The 24,282-nt window shown below is 40.9% G+C and overlaps 2 protein-coding genes across 3 annotated transcripts; one reads left to right on the top strand and one right to left on the bottom strand.

Moving 5' to 3' along the window:
* Nucleotides 1-1,533: 1,533 nt before the first annotated feature.
* On the top strand, nucleotides 1,534-16,793 carry pcsk7 (proprotein convertase subtilisin/kexin type 7). Its single transcript, XM_079675925.1, has 17 exons — nucleotides 1,534-1,669; nucleotides 2,808-3,115; nucleotides 3,369-3,605; nucleotides 4,214-4,348; nucleotides 4,731-4,896; nucleotides 5,023-5,113; nucleotides 5,347-5,401; nucleotides 5,553-5,691; nucleotides 5,791-5,891; nucleotides 8,556-8,723; nucleotides 9,126-9,230; nucleotides 9,614-9,716; nucleotides 12,032-12,188; nucleotides 13,522-13,616; nucleotides 13,723-13,828; nucleotides 14,224-14,341; nucleotides 15,059-16,793. Exons 2-17 carry the CDS (start codon nucleotides 2,867-2,869, stop codon nucleotides 15,341-15,343), a joined length of 2,310 nt encoding a protein of 769 aa, XP_079532051.1. The 5' UTR covers nucleotides 1,534-1,669; nucleotides 2,808-2,866; the 3' UTR covers nucleotides 15,344-16,793.
* A 614-nt stretch (nucleotides 16,794-17,407) lies between these two features.
* tagln (transgelin) lies at nucleotides 17,408-24,282 on the bottom strand. Of its 2 annotated transcripts, XM_079675927.1 has the most exons (6): nucleotides 24,129-24,246; nucleotides 20,462-20,501; nucleotides 19,477-19,665; nucleotides 19,160-19,331; nucleotides 18,310-18,412; nucleotides 17,408-18,218 (listed from the first exon to the last, which is right to left on the bottom strand). In XM_079675927.1, the coding sequence occupies exons 2-6, from the start codon at nucleotides 20,471-20,473 to the stop codon at nucleotides 18,080-18,082; spliced, it is 615 nt and encodes a 204-aa protein (XP_079532053.1). In that variant the 5' UTR covers nucleotides 20,474-20,501; nucleotides 24,129-24,246; the 3' UTR covers nucleotides 17,408-18,079. The 2 variants fall into 2 exon arrangements, with proteins under 2 accessions (XP_079532053.1, XP_079532054.1); XM_079675928.1 differs by lacking the exon at nucleotides 20,462-20,501 and having other exon boundaries at nucleotides 24,129-24,282.

The following is a 24,282-nucleotide window of genomic DNA, read 5'->3' as shown; positions in this document are numbered from 1 at the left end:
ATGTATTAGTAAAGAAACCCCATGCCCACACCCACTACCCACCCCTAAATGAGGTTATCAGCGACAGGTGTAATATTTCATCTTAAAATCTGTTTATTCCATATATATGTAGCCAACAGTAATATAACCACACACACTGTATCTCTTTATAATATCCTTATACTGTCTATAGTATACCATACTATCACTATACTGTCAATACCGTTTATACTGTACATATTCATCTGTTTATAGCCTATTTATAATTATTCATTAATGCATTCATATCATGTAGACCAGGGGTCTCAAACTCAAATACACAGTGGGCCAAAATAAAAAAATCGGTACTAGTCAAGGGCCGGAATGGTTCAATGTTTATTGAATGAACTTATTGCACATATTAAACCTGGAACTAACAAAGCTTAAATGATTGCCTATAAAAACAACTTTAAACATGAAATAATCAGTTGCATTCATTTCTTATGGCTCTATCTGCAGTTTTTCCGGAGTCATTTCTTATGATTACATTTTTCCACAGGCCAACAACAGCTTCAAAAAAACTCAGTGTGCTGCTCTGTGATGCTAGTTCAAGCCAGATACTTGGCATCTTGGGTGCAAGTTCATCAATGTTTGGGGTCAGGCTCTGAGCGGAGGGAACCCTCAGGATGGAGTGAAGGTGTGTGTGCAATATACCGGCGGGCCAGATCTAATAGTAATTAGAAATTATCCTGCGGGCCGGAATTAAATCCACTAAGGGCCTGATTTGGCCCCCGGGCCTTAAGTTTGACACATGTGGTGTAGACACTTGCACTGCTATTTTGCACTTCTGGTCAGATGCCCAACTCCGTTTCGTTACTAGCCTACCTGTACTATGTAATGACAATAAAGTTGAATCTGAATCTGATTAATAAAAGATCCCATGAGCATAAGAGTTTATTTAGGCTACCGAATGCTCCACTTTTTTAAAGAATTATATACGCAAGAACAGATTTGTACAAAAAGGTTGACCCAGCTTGTATTATGAATCAATTTGCCATCATATTGATTTGCATAACAAAAAAAATTATGTTGACAAGTCTCCATAGCAATTATCTTGTTGCATGCAAACAATTAAGATGACAATTGCCAGACTTGTTTGTTTTGTGTCATTTAATTGTATTTTTGTTGATGGTGAGAGATATGATGTGAGTTTACTGTCCCCTAGAGGCCGACTTGAAGAATTGAAGAAGTGAACATTGTTTTACATTTTACAACCATGTTTAAACTATTTTAAAATCTTCTTATCAGGCCTGTTTCACCCAAATAATTGAAAAGTTCATTTCTGGTAGCTCTCAACCCCTCGCCTTCGGTTCCACTGAGCTTCTCTGTTTCATACATCGCAATATGATATGCTCCACATTTTTTTCGCAGTTCTTACACTCTTGACTGTCTATTTTTACCTTACAGACATAGTGCCAGTTAATCCTGTGCCAATCCATCCTAATGTGAGTGGTTTGCATTTGAATGGGTAGACTACCTATGTACCCGCTATAATTTTGGACCAATCAGGAGGCACGCACGACGTTTGCGAAAGAACTCTATGACGTAATACGTTGATGTTATGACTTGTGTATTGCGGAAATGAGGTGATAAGCCTAATGTTACTCATGAATTTCGCGAGGAACGGATGAAAGACGGTTTCAGTGGAAAGGTAGGATAAAGATTTATGATCGTGATTGATTGATTCTGATTTGACCTGTGTTATTTCACTAAAGAACAGCTATATTAAGAGTGAGCCTCGGGACATTAGCTGACTTACTATGACAACAACAATGCCTCGGTTGAAATTGGAGTACCAGTCCAAGTTCTGACTTTTATTCTGTTGTTCTACTGATGTATTTATTTTATCATAGCTGTAATGTTACTATCATAGTCCCAGTCTTTTAAATGACTAACCCAGCTAGCTGTGCGATTAGCATACATGGCTTAATAGAAACTAAATAATCAGCAACATTGAGAGCTAGCTTTAGCCTACCAGACCGCAGGTGGTTCAACACATCCACATGCAACTCAAAAAGAGGCGGAATTTCAAATAATATACTGTCACTCTTTTAAAAAATAATCTGTTGCTAACACTTCCCTTTAACGTTACGTGTACATGATATGCACATATATGCTTTATAATGTGGTCAGAGCAGCTGGCTGATGTACGGTGTTTTGCACGAGGACAATCAGACAATTTGGGCGTTTGATCTGATGTGTCTTTATTTCTTATACAAGAAGAATTATTTGACTGACAACGTATGGGGTTAGTGTAACACAACAGGTGTCTGGAGGACAAATAATTATTGTGTCCATGTATAAACCGTCGTGTTATTGGGAGTGACATATTACCCGCACCTCCCTAACAGGTTAATCTGGACGCAATTATAGTTTTTTTCCCTTTTTTTGGCTGATCACTGATTGTAACTGCAGTTTACTTCATGTCGATGCCTGCATTTGCCACCTGTCCATGTCAAAACAAGTATACATGTTTCACTTCAATGCAGAGGCATTTTCCTCTAATTATTTAAATGTTCTAAATGAACAAGGCTAATAGATTAGCATTAATCTGTGAAAGCCTCTTCACATTAGCATGCGTAGGAACACTGATGTAACCACAGTGTTAATCGAATGTTGTGCAGCCGCAGCTCTTTGAACTGGCGTCCAGTTAGTGCGATGCTGTGAATTTAATAAGTGGCCTCTGAATGCAGCACACAGACGATAAGCAACCAGCCACACGTTCCCATCTGGCCTCAAAACTAACAAGAGACCTTCTTCACCCTCGTCTGTCTTTGTCTCCTTTCCAGGTTGCTGTTCAGCTGATGAGGGCTTGCCTGTTCAGCCCTGTGTGTCACCCTCCGTTGCCATGGCAACACCCTATTATCCCACATTCCTGGTCCTTCTTTTTGTTACCTCCATCACTCTCTTACTTCTGACTCTCCTGCCCTCTGTTTCCCCATCTACCTCCTCTCCCCCCTCCTCTCCCCCCTCTCCTTGGCCCTCACCCTCCTGCGGCCTGGGTCAGTCCTGGGCCGTCCGGCTCCACTCTGACCCAGATCATGAGGAAGAAGACGGTGAACTGAGCTCTGTGAACCTGGATGTGATAGCAAACAGGGTACGCTACAGCTCATAAACAATTACAGCCAACACTTGAGTCTTTTCTATATAGTGTTTGTGTGAATTCTCCCAAAAGTCAGGGATGATTAAGAACAGGGGTTTTGCTTTATGCTGAGTCCTCCCCATCTGTATCCTGTTTTCTGCAACAAACCCATTTATCTGCAGGGAATACTGAAGTTTGGTTAGGGAAAAACAAGGTGCTCGCTTTTAGAAATATTGTCCTAGTTTAATTTATCATCTCTGCATCCCAGGTAGCAGAGCAGGCTGGGCTGAAGAACCAGGGCCAGGTTGGACAGCTGAAAGGCCACTACCTGCTGTGTTCTGAAAAGCCTGGATCTGTAGCTAGTGTTTGGAGCAGGAGTGTCCGGCCTGGGGACATCCTGGCAGCCCACCCTCATGTCCTGTGGTACTCTCAGGAGCGAGTGCTGAGCCGCTCGAAGAGATCAATGGCCTTCAACGACCCCAACTACCCTAAACAGTGGCATCTGGTAAGAATCTAGGCTATTATTGTTCTTTGTAACAGTCTAGCTAACTGGTATTTATCTATACAAACAATGAAAATGATGTCCGCTGAAAGTGAAGTCACACTAGATGATATCAATTTGTCTCATGTCTGCATGTAATATTTGACTAATTTGTAACTTTTTGAACAATAAGTCTCTTTTGTAACTCCTCAATCAGTATACAAATTACTAAGTGAAGAGTGCAGGGACAGTACATCCTGTTGCACCTTCTATTACATTTCTTAACATACAGCATCCTGTATGTATAAAGGGCTAGGTAAGGTGGAAATATACACATGAGAGTTCACGTTACTGATCATTATCCAGGGTGATTTTATTCATTTTTCTTTTTCAACCATAAAGGTACTTTTGAGGTACAGAATCTCCTTCTCCATGGAGTCATAGTCAAGATAGGAACCATAACAAAAAAACATCAGACAACCAAAATATTTTAAGGAAATGAAAATACTCTGTTGTGATGCTTATGCTTATCTTTGCACCACCGCAAAGTAGACACGGGAAATACCTGTACTTATTGGAATTCAATCCTTCACTGTTTGCCGTCTTCTTGCTTCCCTTATTTGTTTTGGCAGCACAATTTCAGAAGTAAAGGCATGGATGTCAACGTGACAGGGGTGTGGGAGCGTAACATCACTGGCCAAGGAGTCACAGTGGTGGTGGTAGATGACGGGGTGGAGCACACCCACCAGGATATCCAGTCTAACTATGTAAGTGGAAACAAAAGGTTTTTCCACACTATGAACAATGGACCGCAAATATTTAATGTTAAATCTAAGTGAGCTGTGTGTCCTGCTGTCATGGCTGAATATGAAGCAATTTGGATGTTTGGAAGCATGACTGCAAGTGTCCTTTTTACCTCATGGTTACTTAAAGCAGAGCAGTACAGAGAATACATTTAAGCTAAACTAAATTCAATTATATTTCCTATTATAGTTCAGTGATTAACACAAATAATGTGTTGTGAGAGTTTCTCATTGTAGTAGCAGTTTTTTTTCTAACTGTGTCTACTGCACCAAGTCTGAATTGAATTGCAACCTTATCATTGCTGTGCAAACCAGACATTCAATAACAACTTCTCTACCCTCTTAGAGTCCTGAGGGCAGTTATGACTTGAATTCCGATGATCCCGACCCCATGCCTCACCCAGACCCCCACAGCGACAACCACCACGGGACGCGATGTGCCGGAGAGATCGCAGCCGTTCCCAACAACAGTTTCTGTGCTGTGGGGGTGGCCTACGGCAGCAAGGTGGCAGGTAAAGACTTTTTGGAATATTAAACTTGGTCTTCCTAATGTAAATAACCCAAGAAAGTGACAGAAGCTAAAACGTTGGGTTAGCAATTGCGTGGTAAAACATGTCTCCCTTGTTGTTTTTGTTCAGGAATCAGAGTCCTGGACGGCCCACTGACAGACAGCCTGGAGGCCATAGCCTTCAACAAGCACTACCAGATCAACGATATTTACAGCTGCAGGTAACAAACACCTCTCTTTTGAATCCCTGGTATTTATTTAATTAGGGAAGTTTCTTTTCTAACAGTAAACATTTAACAGTAAAATATCAGAAAAAATATCACATATTTGCCACTTATTCAACAAAGCTCTTACAGCCTTTGTTTGCTCTTAATTTGAGGTCTGTTATATTTAAGTGCTATGTTTTACTATGCCATCTTGCTTGGAATCTGATTGTGGCTCAATTCTCCTCTAGTTGGGGTCCAGATGATGATGGACACACTGTGGATGGACCCCATCCCCTGGGCAAGGTAAGAAAAAGGATGATTGTGTGGATGTTGTCCTGCAGGAGGCAGTGCACTGCAACTGATCATTTACAGCAGTAGAGTAGCCATGTAGAAAAACTCCAAAGTACAAACTTCCCTCTTCTTATCACAGCATGACCATTGTTTTCATCCTCAGGCGGCGCTGCAGCACGGGGTGATTGCAGGCAGACAAGGCTTCGGCAGCATCTTTGTGGTTGCTAGTGGCAACGGAGGTCAATACAACGACAACTGCAACTATGACGGCTACGCCAACTCCATCTACACCATCACTATCGGTAAGACGCAGAGGACGCTAAAGTGTGTATGTGTTTTGGATGTGGATATTTGGGCATCGGGCCATCAATAATTATTTTGTGTGTGTTTGTATTTTGTAGGTGCGGTTGATGAGCAAGGAAAAAAGCCCTTCTACGCTGAAGAGTGTGCATCCATGCTGGCTGTCACATTCAGCAGCGGGGGAAACAAGCTGAGGAGCATTGTAGGTCACACGCACACACACACACACACACACACACACACACACACACACACACACACACACACACACACACACACACACACACACACACACACACACACACACACACACACACACACACACACACACACACAGTCTGGCTTAAGAATCAACAGGGATGCAGGAAATCAATGAAGTAGGTGTCATGAAGTGATTTTTGGAGTTGGTCTAATAAAGGTTAATAAGGGTGTTTTCTGTTCGAATTCAACTTTAACAACTATACAAGGTTAACAACTATAAAATGCATTTACTTTATCCAAATTGGACAGAGTATACATTTATGTGAAATCTGGTGACCATGTTAATATATCGTTAAACAGAGGTTTGGTTGACCTAATATCTCAGGTTAGCATTTCCTTAAATGTTAAAAGGGTTTCTATTCATGACATTGTATTCCAAGTTAACATATAGTTACTTCTCTATGTGCTTCTGTGACACCTGAGAAGATACATGAACGTACACAGTAAAGTGCTGCTGTCAGTCACAGGAGTTTCATTTCCTCATATTAGTTTACGTAGAGAGTCACAGTGAAACTGCAACTTCCAGCTTCTCGTTCAAAAACCCTCGGACATTTGTAACAAAGCTAATGACTTCAAATACTATACTATATTTTGTTTATAATTTCCCTTTGTAAAAAACTTGAACCCAGCGGTTCACTGGTTTTTATGACTGTTATGACAAGTAACTCCCTCAAAGTCCATTATCATTTTTCCTATTTTAACAATGAAGCAATTGGTTGTATTTTTTCCATGAAGTCCGCAACATGACATGTACCCAGTTCAGTGTGGTCTGAAAACCTTCATTTTATTGATTGTGACAAATGTTTAAAAAGTCATGAGCAGCACCACATCAGGAAGACAAAATGCTATTTTTATCTGAAGCGATGACGAGGGATGATGGCTGGAGTAAAGGCCGGACGAAGCCACTTATTTTCTGTTGTTTGTGAGTGTTACCATCGCAACACAGTTTTGCCCTGGGTTGTCATTGCCTGGAAGAGAAGAGCTTAGCTAGGATGGACTCTCTCACGAGAAATCTGATCAATCAATGACCGCCAAGTGCTTACCACACTCTACCCACTAGTGTATTCATCTTAAGAAGCCATTTAGAGTCCAACAAGAACAGCTGCCTTCATGAATGAGCTTTATGTCAGTCTGTAAAGTCTGGGATTGTCATAAAATAGGAGTTTTCCATCCATGATCGGTATTGGAAATTGTCCTGATGGCAGCTTGTGCATTTTATTTTCAAAAAGGTCCCTGTCAGATTGATGCTGATCCATTGATGTTATTCTAGAGACTAATCCAGCAATCATCCTTGATTATGCTAGCGCTAAGAAAGAAAAACAAGGGATAACATATAATACATTAACAGAGAGAGATTTTAGTTTTTTTAGACACCCTGTAAATCAAGTTAAAGCCTCATGGGGATTACAATCTTCTTTCAAGAGTAATGGATTCACTAATTCAATATAAGGTCACATTTTGGAATTAAGAAAACAACGTCTAGCCTCCAGAGGCTTATATAGTCTCATCATATAGATAGCTCCACCTTCTGCATGACTGGGACAGCTGTTGGGAAAGGGCCACACGTCTCCTCATGTAAACACAGAAGGCTGAGAATTCTTCAACCTCACATCGCTGCGGTCCTAATGTGTGTACCAGAGGGTTGTGTACATAGAGGGCAGTGTACATGGAAGACATATGAGATGTCTATGGTCATGTACACCTTGCATATTGGTGAAATTACTGTCTACTAGATGCCCCACACATTGAGTCAAACCTGTAATCTCTTCTATTAATCCTTCCTTTCCTGTCTTTGTTCACTTCAACCACTATGTAACTCGTTTTTATTAGAGGTAGACCAAATACACCGGGTTGTTTAATGCCATTTCAAGATTAAATAATTAAGTTGTCTCTCAGAAACTGTCTTTAGTGCACTGAAACTTAATGACCTAGTGTAGACATAGATTAAGTTATTACATTATTTAAAAAAAAAATGCAGACAAACAGTTTTTAATGAATAAATAAACGATAATTTAAGTTGATGTTATTTCTCAATTGTTAGTATTTATTAAAAGGTTGTTACTTATCTGATGCAAAAAAGACATTTTTATATATCAGCCACCTTTTTCTTTTTTTCTTTTTTAATAACAGCATTTGTCATTGAAAAAAAACCATAACAGTCGACCACTAATTGTCCCTGTACTGCTCTTCATTTGTACATCAATGTGTTTCTTTCCCTTTACATCCTTTCATCTCTTTAAAGGCTAGACCTCCCTAGGGCTTTAAACCCCTCTCACACATGTTTTCCATGAACTGTACACAGACAGTGTTGACCTCTGGCCTCCTGCAGTAAATATACCGTTTTGTCAGGAGGGCTCTTTATGGCCCTGGCTCCTGATGAAGAGTTATCCTCAAGTTGTTAGTTTAGCTTGAGAACCTTTGTGCCTAAGCTTGTGTCGGATGTACCTTTTTCGAAAGGTTTGCATTCAATCAACGGTTAATGTATACTTACACATGAGAGTGGCAGTTTGTGTCGACTCCTGCCAGAGCTGTTGCCACCCTTGTAGTGTGTTTGTTCTCTGCATAACGCTCCATGGTCGTACTCAGCCCATCCGTCTTTCCACAGGTGACGTCAGACTGGTCCATGCTGCAGGGGACCGGCTGTACGGAGGGCCACACTGGCACGTCTGCTGCGGCCCCCCTGGCAGCAGGAATGGTGGCCCTCATGCTGCAGGTCCGTCCCTGTCTCAGCTGGAGGGACGTGCAGCACATCATCACCTACACCGCCACCATGGTGAGACTCAGGACATGTGTCACTGCATAAGATCTTACTGTATACCCAGCACGACAAAGCAGAAGCTTTCTGCAGGTTTGTTTTTTGCTCAACGCAACTGGGACCCAAACATGCTGCTCAGTGCTGCTATTGGTCAAAAACTGCAGGCCACCTGAACTCAATTAAAAAATAATAATAAAATGAGTATTTCTCTTGGTTTATGTTTTTCCTGAGTCATTGAATTTCCTGTAAAAGAAGAACATGTGATGATCACTTTTTTCAAACGATAGATTACTTCTTCAGATTGATTGATTGAATTACTTTTATTTTCAGGCCAATCCATTTATTGACTCACTGTTTTTCCCACAAACGTTGTGTGATGTGTGTGATGTGTGTTCTCTATATCTCCATCTGTTCTTACAGTGTGACAGCAGTGCAGACTGGAGGACGAACGGAGCTGGTTTCAACCACAGCCACCAGCACGGATTCGGTGTGCTCAATGCGTGGAGACTCGTCAACGCTGCTAAGGTATATAAGGACACACATCACCAGCTATTTTAGATTGGTTACTCAGCCATGGATCAATAATGTGTCCGGTGCTCCTAGAAGAAAAGCTTCCAAGATACTGGATCAAAGGAAAGGGGAACGTTCTTATCGGTTTATCGTTTGAGTACCGTGGTCTTTATGAAGACATAGACTTCACAAAGCATATTTATTTAGTTTTCTCTGTGTGTAGGCTTCCTTGTTTTCCCTTATTTCTATCTTGAATCGTAGCCTCTACAATAAAGGCTCTTCAATACCTCCTTCCTTGTTGTTACTTGCTCTTATATATTTTGGAGTGCCTGCATTGCATTCCTGTTTACCCTGATGTTAAAATTCCTTCCACACGTTGTCTCTCTTCTCTGTCTCAGGTATGGGAGTCAGTGCCGTTTCTTGTGTCCTATCAGAGCTCAGTAATAAAAGAAGAGCAGCGCATCCCAGCTTATCCCAGCGAGATGATCCTCACCTGGAAAGGTAACCCACCGCTCCTCTCTCCCTCCCTCCCTCTCTCCCTCTCTCCCCCGCCTGGTATTGGACAGCTGCCTGTTGAGTTTACACACTGCACCACAGCTGACTCCCTCCCTCCCTCCCTGCTCCTCACTCAGTCTGCCTCTCCTTATAAGGCAATGTTCTCTTGTTTGTTAGTTTCTGGTTCAACATTGAAATACTAGATGACGTTTTTTCCAGATTCTTCCTTTAAATAAAAAAAACATTTTCCTCATCTGTCACTGTATTTTACAATTCTCCTCAGTTCCTTTTTGCTCTTCTCTTGCTCTGATTCTGTTATATTCCACTGTCTGTGTATGTGTTCTGTCTCTAACTTCCTCACACACTTTTTCACACATGGTGACCTCATTCTAGCAAAAGCCCTTTCCTCTACCTCGTCCGTTTTCCTCTCCTCACTCGGTGTGTGTGTGTGTGTGTGTGTGTGTGTGTGTGTGTGTGTGTGTGTGTGTGTGTGTGTGTGTGTGTGTGTGTGTGTGTGTGTGTGTGTGTGTGTGTGTGTGTGTGTGTGTGTGTGTGTGTGTGTGTGTGTGTGTGTGTGTGTGTGTGTGTGTGTGTGTGTGTGTGTGTGTGTGTGTGTGTGTGTGTGTGTGTGTGTGTGTGTGTGTGTGTGTGTGTGTGTGTTCTACTGCAACAGGACTTTCTTAAAGACAAATTAGAGTTGCTGACAGTTGCAGAACGGACTCACAAAATGTGTCTGGGCTTAATTTAAAAAAGAAATGTCATCAAATCAAACTACTATAATAAACGTTTTTCCATTCGACCTCCTATTCAATCAGTCTTGTTCAAATCTCTGGCAGGCTGTTTGCCAGAGTTCAGCCTTCCTGTCATACTGCACTCAGCAGTGTTTGTTGTTGTAGTGCCTCTGAAGCCTTTCAAACTGCTGGACTTCCATGTGAACACAGTCGCTACAAAAGTGTGTTTTTGTGTGCATGTTTGCCCGTAGCGACTGGCTTTACCCTAATCATGAAACCAGTCGGATCCACAGTATTGGATTGGATTACTGTGGAATGCCTTTAGCTGACGTATAAAATGATTCAGCAGTTGAACTGTGCGCTCGGCTCATAGATAATCTTGACAGCAAATATTGAGTTTATTATCAAACAAAGAGAAAGAATGGGATGGAATTTGTTCTGAAAATGGGAATAACAGAGGACACAGTGTACCTCAGGGAGCACTACATTTCTCCTTTCTTGTCAAGAAAGTATGCTCAGAGCTTATAGTCACTTATAGATGTTATTAAAGCGGCCTGTCCTTCATAACAAATATTAATAATAGGGGCTGCTATTGCTCATGAAGCATTCATTCATTCCAAGCTGCTGCATTCAACATGTCAAAGCTCCCTTGGGAAAGGTGCTGAACCACAAATGGCATGGCAAATGATTTGTGAGCGTGCATTTCTATTGATCCTTATGAGCAGGGGGCTTCTTGTTTGGCAGCCTCTTCCTCTCTATGAATGTGAATACTGTAGTGGTTGTAAAGACTAGAAAAAGGATAATATAAATGCACTCCATTAAAGTAATTGCCTTGTTGATTCAAGCAGTGAACATCTAGTTGGCTATGAGACCCCCAGGCTTCAACATGCCATGCCTTTTATCCAACTCTAACTTCAAATCATTAGCAGCAGTAGAAGAACAAATATTTGCTCAATCCCTGCCCTCTTTTTTTCTTTGTTTGCCCCTCCACTTTACTCATTTCCCATCCACTGTACTCGCCCTCTCAGTGCCTCTCCTCCACTGGTCTCCATCTCCTGACCGTCCCTCCCCTCCCTCTTTCTCTACATCTGTCCCCTGACTCTCTGTCTTTCATTCCACACCTCTGCTGTTTACACTGCTCACCCCCCTGCCCCCCCCCCCCCCGCCCCGAGGACGCGTGCAGCCCTACATGGTCAGAGAGCAACACGGCTCATTAGCAGTCAGAGCCCGGGAAATACCAGACACCTACAGGGGCAGGGCGGGGGGTGGTGAGGACCACTGACAGATATTTTTAAGAACAGAATGTAAAGAATAAACATCAAGAGTCTGATGCCAATTTGCCACTTTTTTACCCAGAATGCAACAATGTTCAAACTGATTTATTTTGAGGAGATCATCCTCTAATATCAGTTAATCCATCCATCCATTTTCTGATTCTTATCTTGGATAATTGGAAAACAGAATAAATTGCAATCTGTGTGCCATTAAAATGTTTTCTAAAACAGGGTGATTGCATAATAATGTTTCTAAAGATTTTAAATATTATGTTAAAATAATATTGAACAGTAAAATGTACTCCCTCTCTCTCAGTCTCTGCTGCTGACCTGAAACACTCTGGAATGAAGACACTGGAACACGTGGCCGTTACCGTGACGTTAACCAACCCTTGCCGTGGCAACGTGGAAATCGTGTTGGTCTGCCCCAGCAATATGACGTCAGTCATCGGGGCACGCCGCGCCATCGACAGGTACAAACCCACACATTGATATCATTTGAGAACAGTAAAACTTCACTTGTTCAAAAGCTAAGAGAAATCTATGTCTTATTTTAAAGGGGACCTATCATGCAAAATGCACTTTTTCATTTCTTTAAACATGAATATGTGTCCCCCCCCGGTGTGTATTTTGAGCAAAACACTTAGATAGACATGTTTTAGGGCTGTATCCGAATATTCGTCCGTTGGAGTACTATTCAGGTTTCAATTTCGTTATTCGGATATTCGTTTTTTATTTATTGAAATCTCCAATGTCAACGTAAGAGCTTGTGCCTCTTCGGGGGGTGCTAACACTTATCCATACACGTTATCGTTTACTTTCTCCGTCTTTATATTGTATCCATAGCAACCACAACTTCCTGTCAACTGCTCTAACTCTCCTTCAAAATAAAAGCATGTCCATACAAAATAGAAAGCCAAGCCAAATTACACTTAAGACATATACAACTGCAACGAAAGTAACAAACACACTGGAATATCCTTTTCAATTTCAAAGAAAACAAATTGGGTTATATACATTAACAAATAGCTATAAAACAACAATACTGTAGAATAACAAAAAGAATGCCGTGAATAAACCAAAATACACGTTTCGAAGCCGTTCGCTGCTGATTACTACGCGCGCGGAACGAATATTCGCTGCTGATTACTACCGAATATCCGGAGCCCGAAAAATGGTATTCGGGGCAGCCCTAACATGTTTTTTATATATTTTTATATATCTGAGACCTATGCTATTGCCTAAAAATAGCATGATAGGTGACCTTTTAATAGGAGGATGAGATTTAGGTCTTATAGACACAAAGGGAAATCAGCAATGATCCCACATAACTGTACGTCAGATGTTAAAAGGATAGACTGGATCGTTACAAGGAAGTTTGTATGAGGTGCTCATCCATAGTCAGTGTATTACAATGTATTATACATTGCACAACAAAGGTGTAGCTGGATTTATCGCTGTCTCCTTTTGCTCGTTTTTTTGTGTTATTGTGGATCTTTGGTGAATACAAACTAACCCCATTAAAACACCTAAAGTCCCACAGCAACACAAACAAAACCCATTGAGGCAGAGGTAGACCAGATACTCAGTCTCATGTAAAGTACAATTACTGGGGTTTACTTTTTTAAATGAGTGTGACGGCTTCATCGCGAGCATAGCCTTCAGTTCATCACTGAAAAAGGGTTTTTCCTGACGGCTCAGGTGTAGAGGTGGAAATATACCTACCTCGTATAACCTCACAAAAATCTGAACTATCCCTTTAAACTATAATCTAATAAAGTTGTATATTTGTGTTTTTGTATACAGAGACTCTTCAGGCTACCAGGACTGGACCTTCTCTACTGTGCGCTGCTGGGGAGAGGAGGCTGAAGGCCAGTACATCATCAAGATATCTGACCACAGTAAGACACAGTCACACAACTGACATGTCCCCATTTCTGTCATTTTGTTTCATTGTGACCTCATGTACACCCCTGCCCACACTGACCCTTCTCTCTGCTTCTGTAGAGGAGCCATCCGTTGAGAAGTGTGCCTCTGTGGGGTTCTTGAAGCAGTGGCAGTTGACTCTGTATGGTTCCTCTATGACTTTCAGCGAGGTCAAGGAGAGGCAGAGGTAAGAACACGCTGCCATCTGGACATCTTCAGTTTTGTTGAATGCCTGTTTTTCCCTGGATTTGTGTTTTGTTTTTTATTCCCATTTGAAATTTTTATTTGCAAAATTCAGAAAGTTGTGTAACATTTGTTTTAATTTTATTTATATTGTTCTGTCTTTTTTTTTAAAAGTACTCTTGTAATGTATGTTGCATGTTTTTAATTTGATTGTATTTACTTGTTTAAAATGAAATTAGTTTTAGGTTGACTTATAAAATATGTCCAGGGACTACAGATGAAAAATATCTTCTTGGCTAACTCTGGCACACTCAATGTTAATTAGTGCGCTGTCCCTGTTAAATAAATAAAATACAAATAAATGATCTGCTTGTTGATTGGCTGTTCATTGATTGACAGGCTGGTGGAAGAGGCTATGAGTGGAAAGTTTCTGGACAGCAGCTTCTCTCTGCCCTGCCCTCCAGGCCTGGACATCCCTCCAGAAATCATCAGCCCCTTCACCTCCAACAGCCTCAAGGTAAACCGTTCACTTCTGACCATGTCTCTGTCTTTCTCTTTAATATGTATGTCTTCACAGAATAAAACCAATAGTTCTGATACTGGGAAATTAAAAAATGTTCATACTGACTCACTATGTCAGACATGTCAGGAATACGCCTCATTACATTAAAGGTCAATTCCAGGTTACTATGGAAAACATTATTTATTTTTCCTTTTTTGTGGATATTATTTCAAAGGAGCAGGTCTAGACCTCAGATGTGTATGCTATATAACCATAACCTCTCATTTGAAACCTTATACATCTGTGACATTGGGGGATAGACGCTGGCTGGCCAGAAGTTCTCCCTGCCAGTTACTTTGTGTTAAAAAACAAACAAATAATGCTCACCTTCATTTAGGATTTGGATGTGAAATTTGACATTGTGAGAGTAAAAGTGAATTAGGTAAACCCATGCATCTTTGAAGAAGTATTAAAGTGTTTTGCCAACCTTATAGCAAAGATGAAAATCAATCCAACCTTCAGTAATACTGTAGATCCCAGCTAAACCACACCAGAAAGGAATACTTGGGTCACATTCGCTCATCCATTTGACTTTCTAGTTCCCTCTTTTGTAACCGTTCTTTCTTTTTATCTTGAACCACATCTACACATGCATCCTTCAGTGATTTATGTGACCCAGCTTCAGTGATTTACGTTCTCGCTCCGTCTCTCTCTGCTTGTTTTCCTTTCCAGTTCCTGCTGTTGCTGGGCTGCTTTGCTCTCTTCTGGTCACTCTACTACACACTGGAGGTCACGCTGGCCCACATGAACCTCAGGGGCCTCCTCTGCCTGCGCAAAAGACGGGGCCAGGGCCACCGGGCCAGGGTGGGGCGCCGGGGGAAAGGAGTGGAGGAGGCATTGCCAGAGGAGGAGGAAGTTAAGGTGGAAGAGGAGCAGGACTCCGGGGTGGAGTTGCATGCAGTGTTTGCATCCGAGACCCAAGTGCCGCTTTTAAATGGAGACTGGCCGGCGACATAGCATTGAGCCAAACAATGGGGCTATATCCCGTCTCTCTCTCTTTGCTCATTGGACGTCTCAGGCTCTCACTATCTTCTCCAAATATATTCAGCCTCTAGTCAACTGTATCTGAGGTGCAGATGGAGTTGACTGAGAAGTGGACCTTTTGTCTGTATTCTCCAAACACGTGGCCTTTTATGAAAATCTTACTTTGTGGCAATGTGAGTATGTGTTGGGCAGTGGGTGTTCTTGTGCACCTGTCATAATAACTAATGTCCTCTAAAAGTAAAAATGAAATAAGGACAATCCTTTTTAAAGTGGGGATATTAAGCCGGTCCTGGGGTTACATTTCCCATCAGGATTAGGTTTGGGTTAGAGTCAGGCATGAACTGGAGAGGGACCCTATATGGTTTAAAGGGACCATTTACTTCCAAGTTAAACGAAACATTTTAAAAACTGAGAAAAGTCTTGATGATTTAAGTAAATCAGGGCCGCCTTTTATTAAAATTGCAAAACTGTATCAGATCATCTGTTTACACACTCTCATACAACGTTTAAGTTCAGTAAGCATACTCCAACCTCGTATTTAACCAGTACAGCTCACTACTTCTCAAACGCAGCCACTTTTTGAGACCTGTGGAAACACTCCGCTTAACAGTCTTCCCCTTGCACAGGCACACTACTCATTGTGCAAGTTGGAAGTGTCTTAAATGCCGCCCCCTTTTATTTTTTCATCAAGACCTTTCGCTCTACCAGAACTCAAGGTAACACAGGGTGAGTAATTGATATAGTATTATGAGGTTGAAGTGTTCCTTTAACGTGTCAGTACAATTGCATGTTTGCATGCGTGAAAGGGTAAATACAGAATGGTCTGTGTACATGTGTTCCCATGGAAGAACTGAGCTAAGATGGGTGGGATTTACTTCTAGTGGGGGTAATCAAACTAAGAGAAAGATGGTTGGTTTCAAAAAAATGTGGTGTGTGTGTGCACTGTGTGTGTGCACTGTGTGTGTGCACTGTGTGTATGTTGTGACATGGGCGATTGTGTGTGTGTTCTGTGACATGAGCGGGTGTGTTTGTTATGGTCTTCTCTGGAAAAGTTTCCTCAAATGTGAGGCTCCATGAGATTGCTGAGGAATTTTTAATTTTTTTCTGAGGTGTTATTTGATGTGTTTTATTTTTAAAGTCTTGGGTTATTATCTGCAGGTTATAACCAACTACTGATAAAAACTTGAAGTGGGATTTTCAAGTGTATAGGTATTTTTTTATAAAGTGTAATATATACACAATGTGTGCCTGCTGTACAGATATATATCAAGTGTGTTTAAGGATTTATACACATTGTTTTGTAAGAATGTATTAAAGAGTTCTAATTTTATAATGTAAGGAGTGTTTGGAGGGAAACTGGAAGCTGTGTTTTGCTGTGCAAGTCACAGGTGATCTGAATGATAATAAAAGACTTGATGGAAAATCCTCTGAGATTAATGTTTTTAACACAGGGAAAGACGTAGTAACACACTTTTTAGAATCAGTGATACTGATTATGATATAATATGGTTGTTTTTAGACGATTTTGTGTTTAACAAGACTGGTCTAAAATACATATAATGTAACATTTCCAAATTGCAATTCCTAAAACCACACTGCAAGCATGCCCTATATCTAAAACAAGTTCAAACTAAATTACGTTAAGGCTGTCTATGACCTTTTTAGAACTGAAATCCCCAAAGTGGCATAACCTTAAACTACCAGAATCAAAACTTTATTTTTTTCAAAAGTCTGTTTTAAAACTTAGGTAACATATCTGTATTATCAAGAGTTTTTGGTGGCTCTCGTTACTTCTGTCTGTGAAGAGATCTTTTCTTAGCTGAACATTTTGCACAGACACAAGTGGATTTTATTTAGCATTGGCCCAATACGAGCATGTAACTTATATTTTCGGACACACTTTTAATAAATGTAGCTTGGCTTTGAAATAATGGTAGTAAAAGAAAGATCCAGTGAGTGGAGACATGTTTCCTCAATATTCCCATTATGCATCGTTGTCAAATTGAATTACCCAGATTCACAAAGTCAATTCAGAAATGTATTTCAAAGTCATTATTTAATAAGACAATGTACAAAAATATCGGCGCTGATACAGCAGGCGTAGCATTGTGGTAAGTGGTAGGTAGGAACAATTAACAAGTAACAATATTGTAAATTATACCAAGTTAAGGTACGTCGTGGGTTGTGTCGTTATTCAATTTGGTAAGAATATCCCTTATGCAATCTACCTAAATACAGATGATTTCTTTGTGTTGGAATCCAGAACCAATGTTTCTAAAAATCTAATAGAATACTAAATAATAATAATTTCCAACATAGTTTTGAGGCTATCGGCGATGACACAGTTGTCAGTTATCTGTTATATCAGTGCTGATTTATATTAGAAAGGAAAGCCCAATGTTTGGCACATTGTCACTGTTTTGTTTTTACCACCAAGGCAATGCATCGGTCATTTTTCTGGTTACTATTTCCATTAAGACTGCTAAGGTAGTACTGTTCCTAACTGCAGTGGAAGGACAAAGCATGGTGAACTCTGTGTAAACTAAAGTGTCAAGACCAGGAAGTCGGGGGTATCTGTTAGAAGGAAGCTAAAATCTAAAGCAGAAAGAAATGTAAGGTTAAAGGGGAGTTGTAGTGGACCGGTTAAACTAAAAGGCTGTAAGAAGGTGTCAGGGGCTGAGGAGGTTACGGGTATCTGGCTCAGTGATTTTACATGATCTGCCGGGGTCTTCCATAGCTCATGCCTTCCTGACTGGCTCCCTGGTTGGACCCCATCTGTAGGCCAATCACGTTTTTGCCCGCCTTCATCTGGTCATCTGAGAAGTCTCGCTTGTTCTCCTGGGCTTTCCTGCAACACGTCATTGTAAATGTCTCGGAGTTAATACAGCTATACAGCTAATGGTAATTGGTGTTGGTTAGATAATGCATATGACACTCACTTGAAAAACCAGTTAGCCTCTCCTTTGTATGTGCCTTCTTCCTTAGTGATGGCCAAGCTGCCCAGAGCTGACAGAGTCCTCTGCACCGCCGCCAGGTCCTTACCTGTCCACACACACATAATGGATAGGATTAGTAACTCAGCAGGCAAATTATTATGTTTCCTTAAGTGCATTGTTGTATCAAAGTATTTTCTCTTCTTCCATGTCAGGAGAAATTAACACTAAATGAAATGTTGATTCAGCTTCTCACGACGTGTTTGTTTTTTCTTGTTGGCTTCCATGACAAACCCAGGATAAAAAAGACTGGGAAAATTCTCCAAAGGTTCATGTGAATGGGGTGCTCGTTAACAACAGCAAAACTGAATCAAAACATCTGTTTAAAAACTTCCAAACAACTTGTGAGGTATAATCAAATTCTCATGTGTTCAGTTTTGTGCTCACTAAGTCCAAACACTTGCATGTCTGCCAGATCCCCTGCTACTTAAATCACTTCCAAATATACAGTCTCACACGCGCAGTGTTAACTCGTTTTAAGCACATATGCATGTGTTTGAGAAATATTGATCATAGGACTGGATAAGTGAGACTTGGATTAGACTGCATAAGTTATTTATTTTGCTGACTGATATTTTTTGACAGTTTAATTTAATTGATCAATACTTTTCTCTGTTTCTTGATTCCTTGTTCAATGTGGAAGCATGCAAGTGAAACTAAGTCGTCTTCAATCATTTGAGATAACAAGGGGTGAGTAATTGATATAAAGAAGAATTTGAACCCAAGCCAAATCTTGTCGTCTGGCATTAAATGTTTTTCATTAACCGAGGAATTAAGACAATGAACCCCCTCTTACCTTCCCAAAGGTCCACGGTCTGGAACATATCAGTCTTGGTGACGCCATACTTCTCGGAAGCGTTGAGGAACTGGGAGATCTGCTCCATCTGTTTGAAGGCTGCGGGTGAGCTCGCAATCTTCTTCACTGGCTTGTCCGTGGTGAACAGAGAGTTAATCAGCTCACTAAGAACCTGAGGAGACCAGATAGAGTGACACAGGGTACAAAAAGAGGTCGACAAACAAGGGAAAGATAGGAAGGAGAGGCATTAAAGAAATGAACCATAAGAACAAACAAAAAACATCTAGGAAGCCGCTAAACCGTTGTGTTGCACTCACACATCCATCTTTCAGCCAGGTCTGGAAGCCAGTTTTGCCGGCCTCTGGCTTCCCCACCCCGGAGCCACACTGACGGCTGATCCACTCCACCAGGATCTGCTCCAGCTCAGTGTCGTACTTGCTGTCAATCTTATCCTGAACCTGCCGGCTCAGGCCGAAGGATGGACCTTTGTTAGCCATGCCGACTCCCTGAGAGAGCGTGAAAAAGAGGAAAGGTGGAGGGAGATCGGAGAGCAAGCCAGTGTGGAGGAGATGAAGAGATGAAGTAAAGAAGAGTCAAAGAAAAAATAAATATTATCTCTGGACATAGGATGAAAGTAAGTGTGAGGATCAGCATTTGGATTCACCTCCCATCATGACAACTAACGGCATCATACAGACAGATGTCGTGCACTTACTGTATTTCTGTGCGTCATTGCAGTTTTACTGTCTTTTAGTCCAAAAAGCTTTTGCAATATAAACAATAGCCAGCACTCACATAACATTTCAATAACATTGGAAGGTAGCCTGTAAGCACAAACATGCACAGATGTGCAAAATAATAATAATAGCCCTAACCCACACACAGATATCATTTTATAATGTATTGTATATTATACACTTATACATGACATGCATGTCAAAGCGTGTATTTAAGCATTTAATGCCCAGCACCTATTTTAATCACCGCTCCCAGAACGTTTGCATTTACAGCGTTTTGTCTCCTAATACACACCATTTAGCCCATCAGGACCTGTGTCTGAGGCAAAGTGGTGTACAATGGGAGCACTATGTCAGCCAGCTGATTTTGTTTTGCATATATTCTTATTTTTGCCTTCACAAACACACTCACATACCACGCACACACTCTCTCTAGCTCTCTCTTTGTCTCTGTTAACACAGTAATTATTGCGAGCACTTTTCTTTTGTCTTATGCTTCTGTAAGCCTTTGGCCAAAAGCCAAGTGTAGCAAAGCCCAATGAAAGTGCTGTCTGCACCACCCAACCTTTGTTGCCATCTTGATGTCAGGTCACTTCAACTTGTTCCTGAGGAGGTTAAAGTTCAAATGTTAAAGGTTAAACCCAGGCGCTGACTGGAAAACGCTCATCTTGGATGGATAAGAGTGAACCCTTGCTGAGTCTTTTCTGTTGGTGTCAGGATGTTCCAATCGGCCAAAACAGACTTTTCATTGAGAAAAGTAAAAAAAAAAGCCATCTGGGCCAAGACTGGACTGATGTAGGAAAAATATATTTAATTAAGAACTGTTCTCTCATATTGTGCCAACTGAAGAAAAATATGAATCATTGTTTTTGCTCAATGTCTTAATCATGCTGTTTATTCAGCATGCTGATATGTCACACCTGTCAGTATGATGGATTATATTGGCAAAGAAGTGCTCATTAACATGGATTAAAACAGGTTTGAGCAAAACAAGAGAAAGAGAAGAAACCTAAATAGTACTGTAATACTCAAATCTTTTCCTTCGTTAACCTAATTATGTATTATACTACTTTTCTTTCTTCTTTTCCATTTTACTTATTTCTTTCCTCTGTTGCTCGCTAAAACCCCCCCTTTCTTCCTACTCTCCATTTATTTATTATCCATTCATTTCCACTGACCTACGGCATATGAATCCCTAAATCTTCACAAGTCTTAACGTTTTGTTAGACCTGATGTTTTGCTGCTGAAACAACATGTGAACACAATGTGTACCTTTATATTGATATGCTTGATATAAACTAACACACTTTAATGTTGACAGAGGGGGAGCAACACAATCATTCATTTAAAGATGGGTTTATGTCCGCCAGCAGATGTATGTATACTTTTTTCAAAAACTGCAAATAGATATATTGCATGTGAGAGTTTGCATGCCAACGACATTAATGGATTCCTGCCCAGTGTTCGCTGAGCCTTACCACCAACCCTGTTTTAATATTCCTCACATTCCCTGTGGTGCTTTTCCAGGCCGCAAAAAACCAAACACACATGCTGCGCAACATGCTCACTTACACTCAACCGCTCAGAAGTTCAGATATATTATCTTCATCTGTCTGCCTTTAGCTCTGACTTGTACACACACACACACACACACACACACACACACACACACACACACACACACACACACACACACACACACACACACACACACATACACACACACACACACACACACACACACACACACACACACACACACACACACACACACACACACAGACACACACACACACACACACACACACACACACACACACTCACACACACACACACACACACACACACACACACACACACACACACACACACACTCTCATACCCCTTGCCTTTTCCCACTGACATGCGTCATTTTATAATCATTATTACAGAGTAATGTTTGTCTGGTATGCCGTTGACTTTTTTTCCATTGGCTTGTAGTTCCTGGCCTTATAAACTTCTCTCTGGACCACAATTGGGAATAACACACACTACACTCTTTGTAGGGAAAAAAAATAGAAGTTATGTTCACCACAATGTGCACTCAATGCCTTCTCGTGTCTTGAGAAGAGAAGGGAAGAAAATAAATGAGGAGAGAAGAGACGAGAAGATCGTATTTCCCCTATAACTTATGCCCTGTGTGCATTGTATGACAACCGTACAAACATCTCATCATATTTTAAGAGGTCAAGTCTGTGAGGGCCTCTATTTCTGGTATTCATGTGTATCTAGGGACCTGTTGTTATCCTTGGGACCCGGCCCAGGACCAATAACTCTGTCTGCTTAACAAGCTTCTGTGCTATCTGTCTGCTTCTCCTTGAACATTTAACTCACTGTTCACTTGGCCTTTCATATAATCCTACTCAAACTCAAACTGCTTTTTGGAATAGTCTACAGCCTGATCTAACAACTTTTCATACACTTTACACACCTATTAGTTCCTGCTAGAAGTCATACAAATATCCCTGCTGATGTTAATACTTCTTGTCATACAGCATCAACAGCAATCATTCTAAACAAATCTAACATTCCGTGCATAAAAAGAAAGTCTGTACGATCATAAAACCAATGCTGTGTTGTACTGTAGTACTTTTTGCAGTTTTAATCGATTGATACTTCTGATGTACCATTCTGAATTACGATAAAGTTAAAACCATGAATAATAACATTAAAAAAAGTGAAAAGACTATAAAAGCTAAATTAAGACAGCTGAAAATGCTTCCTTTTAAAGTGCTTTATTCCACAAACATGACTTCATCTCCTCCATCCTTCCATCCGTATATCTGTCTCAGCTGTGTTTCTGCTCTGTTTCTCTATCACCATGGTAAATCTGTCTAATGCCAGAACAGGAAACCAGTGTGAGGGCTGTGGCCACTGCGGCCGCCGGAGAGGACATGGCGTCATGCCGCCTCCCCTCCTCCACAGTTAACTAGCTAACCACCACATGATGAATTGGTAGAGGTCAGAGTTTGTTATTAAGCATCTGGATTCTTGGCTAAATGAAAAACAATGCAGCAGTACTAATGTATTTGCAGTCCTCTGGTTGAAGGATGCCCTTTCTGCAACTGACAAACTGAACATCCTTTTCTTACATGGCTATATAATGATTTCCTTTCCAGACTTTTATGAGCATTGAAAGCATTTTCTGAAATTGCTGACCCTTTATGATTCTGATTATTCTGACAGACTTTAGATCTGCTGTGTGTCTGAGCTGACTCTGAAGAGAGTGCTTTTAAGCAGATGTGGTTAGTTCCTGGTCGTTTAAACCATGATGTTCTGCTGTGTTTATGTGCTGCAACCTGATTGGCAGAGGAGATAGGGTTATCTGCTGCTTTGAAGCTAAACTGCCCCCCTGGCACGTCCTGCACGTTACTGCTGGCCTGGTTTGACTGGAATCACTGGGTGTGCTGCCATCCTTACCAGTAAGTCTTTATCCATACATGTCCCCATGAACGCAAAGTGAACGTTTGGAGTTTACATGTCTTGAGTTGAGATACGGTATTTCTGTGTGACTGATTCTAAAAGATGTAGTCAGTATAGATGCATCTCTGTGCTCAGTATGCAGTATGATTACCTCTCATGCCTTGTGGATTCACAGGCCTCCAAAGCCTGTGCATGGATGTGTGGGAGTATCATTTGCTTGTACAAATAAAAAGTATGTGCACTGCATGCAGAGATATGCATCACTGTCTGGCTCACCTCTCTGCTTCGCCTCCCCTCACATCCGAATCATATTTACGAGACATGGTGGCAATGACACAATCCTCTGTCACAATCAGGGTTTTTGTGTTATTGTGACAATAAGATGATTATTATGAAACTTAACAAGAGAACAGTACTGGATTGATCCTATGAAACCAACTCAATAAATACATTTGAGGAACTTGAGGACAATTCAAACAAAAATATTTTAAACAACTTTCACAAGCAAAATCTGCAGCATGAATTTCAAAGTGTAAGTATTTACACATTGATCTTTGGATGTTTACAATGCCCTTCTTTTTGAAATGATCTTACATATAAAACACAGAAGACAAAAGACACGCATATTTAGGATAAATAACGAGATAGTCCTCAAAACTACTGACTAGAAAATAGAGCGATGGCCTCGTCCCATTTGCCATCTTCTCAAACTAACTGTCCCAAATCCAGTTCAAGAGCTTTTTGGAGGAATACAATAAAAGTATACTCACTGTGTGAAGGAATAGGTCAGTTGTCTGCTGGCTACTAGTGCAGCTTGTTGGGACGAGTGAGGATGCTTGACTGAGTGTTTGTATATGCGTCGCAGGCACCTCCCTCTCAAAAATGACGGCTTAAAAGGAGCAGATGAGGAAAGATGACTTCACT

Source organism: Notothenia rossii (assembly GCF_949606895.1).
Source record: "Notothenia rossii genome assembly, chromosome: 4".
NCBI classification, from domain to species: Eukaryota; Metazoa; Chordata; class Actinopteri; order Perciformes; family Nototheniidae; genus Notothenia; species Notothenia rossii.
The sequence above is the reverse complement of the archived record's forward strand: the minus strand, read 5'-3'. Positions and strand labels throughout refer to the sequence as shown.